This window comes from Lissotriton vulgaris, chromosome 8, assembly GCF_964263255.1.
Source record: "Lissotriton vulgaris chromosome 8, aLisVul1.2, whole genome shotgun sequence".
Taxonomy (NCBI): domain Eukaryota; kingdom Metazoa; phylum Chordata; class Amphibia; order Caudata; family Salamandridae; genus Lissotriton; species Lissotriton vulgaris.
In genome coordinates this window covers 960,240,914-960,246,360 of record NC_141696.1, presented here as the reverse complement: position 1 = coordinate 960,246,360, position 5,447 = coordinate 960,240,914, and the positions used below count along the sequence as shown (strand labels likewise).

The window sequence follows — 5,447 nt, the reverse complement described above, 5'->3', positions numbered from 1 at the left end:
CGTCCTGCACCCGGAAATACCTCCGTATCTTCCCCGGGGTCAAGTAGGCCCTATGTATTACAAAGAAATGCACTTGCTGAAATCGGGCATTCCTGCACCCCTTCCATATTCTCTTCAAGATGTGGCCCCAAGTCGCGTCCGGTATGGGTTTTCCTATACTCTCTTCCCATTTTTCCTTCAAGGCTGTGAGCGGCTCCAGCCCCTCGTGCAACATTCTAGAGTGAAGGCAGGTAACCACCTTAAATGTACCCACAGCCATTACAACATACTGGCAGGCCATGGTTGTGCAGGGTTCCGTTAACCCCGCTTTCCAGTGCTTCTGCATCGCCGCCGTCACCGCCGCATGTAACAGGAAACTCCCATCTGGGAGGCCAAATTGATATTGAGGCACTCTGAAGGGCACTAACACACCCTTACAGTTCATTTCTAGACACCAAATGTGATTTAGGGTTTGGGTCTTTGAAGTTGTTCATTGGGGCTCTGCTTCTTGTGAAGTACACCCTTCTCCTCTCCCTCTTTCTTTTTTTTTTGTCAGCAATGAGCAGGAGCTTTGCAAAACCTTATTTATTATTTTCTGCTTATATTGGTATTGCTCTAATATGGAAAACAGTAGTATTACTCTGCTTTTCTTGAATTACAAACTTGAAAACAGTTTTTAGGATTTAATACTGACCATATTTAAACAGAAGGACAGGAATAACACTCCATTGTGAAACGAATATTGAAAGTAGTAGCATTTGAAAGTGGGCGGGACTAGGAGTCAGCTGCACACAAGCCCACATAGTGTGGTTGAATTCCTTGGGGTGAAGTGCGAGTAAATGGGAGAAAACAATATCAACTGACTGAGGAAGTGCAAACCTTCAAGATGCCCTAGGGACATTGTATGCACAATGTGCTTATGCAAAGAATATTCACAGATTGGCTTCTTCAAAGTTAGTTATAGATTGCAATGTAACTGTTAAAAACCATGAAGGAATCAAGCCCTGACTAGGCTTGATCCCAACTTTGCACTCTATACCATCTCAGTGCATAAAAACATCCATACTCGTACAAAAAAAAGCTTCGGCTGACATTCTAGATTTAAAGACCCAACTGTAAGAATCCATCTAATTTCCCAAGTGTTCTTCCAATAGTCTTTTGGGATCAAGCATTGTTCTTCTTTTTCATCACCATCCTCTGTCGCTTGAATTCTTTGCCTTTTTTCTTTGGTTTGAGCGGCTTCTATGGGGGACTGGTCTCTATCTGCACTGGCTTCTCCTCGGCAAAAGTTTTTAAGACGTCCTCTGTGGGATCTGATGGAATAATTGCTTTCCCTTCACTCTGTCTCAATTTTTGCAAGGCCTTCATTTGCTGTTTCTCTTTGAATTTAGCTGCTGTGGCCAAGTGTATCAACCGGCGATGCATGTTTGGAGACTGATAATGTGGGTTTTCATACAAAGTTGGCCCCCCAAAGCTGCCTTGGAAAATCTTTATCAGATTCAAAACGAAGCGAGGACCAATTTCAACAAGAGCCGCATCTTCTTCAATAATCTGAAAATTTCGGAACCAGATCCTGTTATCTGCTACAGTGAAGCTGAAAACGTGATCTACGAACGGCTGACTTTTTGGGTGATAGCGGGGCGTGGAAAATATCTGAATAAAGAGCTCTTTCAAAAGAGCATAATGAGGCTCCTTATCAAAGATCAGGTCGAAAGACAAGAGTGGCCGAGATCCTTTCAGGCAGTTTCCAGTCATCTTCAGCTCTGCCAGGGTGTGAATATTTTGAACTATAAATTTAGCCGATGGCCCTTGTGGGAAATTTGAAAACCATGCATAGAGGTCCTGTTTTTTCTTGGCTTCAAAATAAATGCATTTGTTACAGTTTTTCATTTCACAGACCTCATTGATCACGAACAGCTTGTCCTTGCGGTCCATTTTAGTGTCTGCTTTAGAATGTGGCATCAATGTTCTTAAGTCCTGCATTAAATGTCTTGTCCGATAATCGATTCCTCTGGAAGAAAATACGAGCACACGCTCCTTGTTCTTCCATCTCCCCATGGAAACTGGGGGAGGAACGCAATGCTCTTCACCATTGAAAGGCTGTCTGTCACAGCAGGAAACACTCCGAAGATGAGAGTTCCACAACAGAGGCCATGAGCGTGACTCATGTTCACATCTGGATGTCTGCTACAAGGGTATGCGCATCAAAAGGTTAATCCTGGGCTCCCAGCCCTACTCCTTATGATTACTTTATCAGCCCTATCTCCTTCCTGAAGTGTCCCAACCCATTCCTTGAGGTCTCTCAGTTAATCAAAGAGCAACCTTTGAAGTGTATGGGGGGAGTCTCTCTCTCCCTTCTCCAGTGTGACCTACCAGCTCACAGGAATTCAGCAATACACCAATCTTTCTAGCGGATTCCTCTACTCTTCATTTCTTCTTCCGGGAGGTCTGGGCTTCCCAAAATGGAATCCAGTGCCTCCATTTAATCTACCAATACAGGCACACTTGCACTCAGTGTATGCATCCAGCACACAAATTAACCATTATTATTACCTCTATCCATTGTGCCAACTTAGGCACAGATACCTTCAGCACACACATTCACGCTACACACACTGTTCAGTACTGTAGCCATTCTATATTGTGTCACGGTGTGGACCTTGCAAGCACATTCTCTACTATCACACACTTTCACCATGCGCACACTGCACAGCACTTCACTCATCATTTATTGTACTTCTCCCAAGTACACAAACACCCAGTACATGCATTCATCATGCACGCACTGCACAGCAATATATCCCTCATGTAATGTACTCCTCACATATGTACATACACTCAATTCATGCACTCACCATTCACACAGTGCACAGCACTGCTCTTTACCTGTACTTTACTATTCACAGGCACACATACATCCAGCAAAGTCACCACTCCTGCGCTGCACATCACTTCACATCTAATTGCTGTAGTACAAGGTTGAGCTCAACATACAGCAGCAGAACTTTAAAAAGGTGAGTCTTGTCTTATCTTATCTTAAGGGGGTTTTATATAGCGCTCTGTCACCATAAGTTTCCTGGCGCTGATTGAGTGCTGAGAGGTGTAAGCACGGGGGTCTAGCCAGACTGTGTAAAAAGAAAAGTTTTCAGAAGTTTTCTGAATTCCAGAGGAGAATTAGAAGATTTGAACGGAAGAGGCAGCGGGTTCCAGAGGTTGGGGGCTAAGTGAGCGAATCTGCGGCCGCCGAATTTTTTAAGCTTAATTGGGGGGGGGGTAGCTAAGAGCTGGTGATGAGAGGACCGTAGATTGTGTGCCGGGCGGTAGAGGGTGACCAGGGATTTGAGAAAGGTGAGAGAAGTCCCAGAGACAGCTTTGAATGCCAGGCAGCCGATCTTAAATGCGGTCCTCCGTTCAACCGGCAGCCAATGGAGTTTGCGAAGTAATGGCTTTGCGGACTGCCACTTCAGGGTCTTGTAGGCCAGTCTGGCTGCCTGGTTCTGTACTATTTGAAGCCTGTGAAGAAGGGATTTGGGTAGGCCATGGTACAGAGAGTTTGAAAAATCCAGGCGGGACAGTACCAGGGCAATCAGGACTTGTATCAGAGCCTCAGGTGTGAGGAGATGGGAGACTTTCCTGATTTTTCTAAGCTGGAACATGTATGATGACACGACAGCACCCACCTGGGGCGTGAGGGAGAGCTCCGTGTCGATAATGACCCCCAGACTTTATGCTGACTTGGCTGGAGCAGGTGGGGGGCCAAGCTCCACCGGCCAGAACTTTGGACCCCAATAGGTGGGGCTGTTACTTGGGAGAATTAGCTCTGTTTTCCCCGGGTTCAGCTTAAGCTGGTTAAGGTTCATCCATTGTTGGATGTGTAGCATCACCGCTTGACAGTCAGTGGCTGCATTTGGAGTGTTGAGAGGGAAAATGATTTGCAGATCGTCTGCATAATTGAAGACGGTGATGTCCCACCTCTTCAGGGAGTGAATGAGTGGTTGAAGATAGAGATTAAAAAGCAGAGGGGACAGGGAAGATTCCTGAGGCACTCCGCAGGTAGATGGCACCTTGGCAGCCGTGAAAGGGCCTAAGCGAACCGCTTGGGTTCTGCCCAACAAGAAAGATTTGAGCCAGGCAGAGGCCAGGCCCTGGATGTCGGCCTGCTCGACACGGTGGAGAAGGATGTTATGGTACACCGTGTCGAACGCCGCTGAAAGATCTAATAGGACGAGCGCTTGAGGTACCCCTTTGTCGGCATTGTCCCTTAAGGAATCCATGACTGGCAGGATCACAGCCTCGGTGGAGTGGGCTGGTCTGAAACCGGCTTGGTTGGGTTCGAGGTAGTTGGAGCACTCGATGAATTGAGAGAGGCAGCTGGTGACATGTGCCTCCAAAAGTTTAGATAGGTAGGGCAGAAGGGAGATAGGCCGATAGTTGGCAAGGTCCTCTGAGTTGGCACCAGTTTTTTTTAGCAAAGGCACCAGGACTGCCTCCTTGAAGGAGTTGGGCACCGTGCCTGTCTCAAGGGAGGTGTTTAACAGGGGTAGGATGCAGTCCGGCAGAGCCAGGCAGATGTTGGGCGAGCCCGATTTGACTCGAGCAATGAGTTTGGCTAGAGTGTTAGAATCTAGGGTAGGAAAACTTAAAAATGAGAGTGGGTTTCCAGGGGAGGAAGCTGATATGGCAGCAGGGGGGACAGGGGGGATAGTATTCTTAATCTTAGTGATCTTATCGATGAAGAAACTATTTAGGGCATTGCAGGACTCTTGGGTGGGGGTCTGAGAAAGAAGGGTTCTAGCGTCGGACGTAAGCTCGCTCATAACTGTAAAGATCTCCTTGGACTTATTAGGGGCAGTGAGAATCCTTTCAGAGATATGTAGGGATTTTGCTGCAAAGATTGCACTTTGTATTTTTTTCATGCAGTGACGTATAACTCTCTGTCTGTGGGCGAGTAGTTGCGTCTCCACCTACGTTCCATCTGGCGTAATTCAAGTTGCTGAGTTTTCAGAGTGGTGTTAAACGACCTGTGTGATTTACTGTGCCTGGAGCGAGGGTATCTGGAGAGGGGGGCAAATTGGTCGCTAGCCTTGGTGATCCAACCGGAGAAGTCTTCCTCCAGTATGTGAACAGTCGCGGCGCTGCGCGGCTGGGGGTGAGTATCAGCCAGGAATGAGAGGAAGCTTTGAGAGTCAAGTGCGCTCCATTTGCGGGCCACCCCACCTGTAAGTAGGGGGACCTTTACCCAAGTGAGCTGGTAGGCCTTACTCTAGTGACACCTGTTGAAAAGGACCTAATAAGAGCACAGTATGCTGCTACAATGTGCTCATGCTGCTTAACTCCTGGTGAAGGCAATAGACTTCCACCACGATGAGGGTAGCACTTTGGGTGCTCCTCCCTGTCCAAAAAGACTGCAATCTATAAGACGCGTCAATGTCTTGCCACACATGTGTGATCCATTTTTACCTATACAA

The 5,447-nt window shown here is 47.0% G+C and overlaps 1 protein-coding gene across 1 annotated transcript; it reads right to left on the bottom strand.

The window, feature by feature from the left end:
* Nucleotides 1-794: 794 nt before the first annotated feature.
* On the bottom strand, nt 795-2,066 carry LOC147698183 (ribosome biogenesis protein BRX1 homolog). The gene has a single exon (XM_086933406.1). It carries the CDS (start codon nt 2,035-2,037, stop codon nt 1,222-1,224), a length of 816 nt encoding a protein of 271 aa, XP_086789532.1. The 5' UTR covers nt 2,038-2,066; the 3' UTR covers nt 795-1,221.
* Between the last annotated feature and the right edge of the window lie 3,381 nt (nt 2,067-5,447).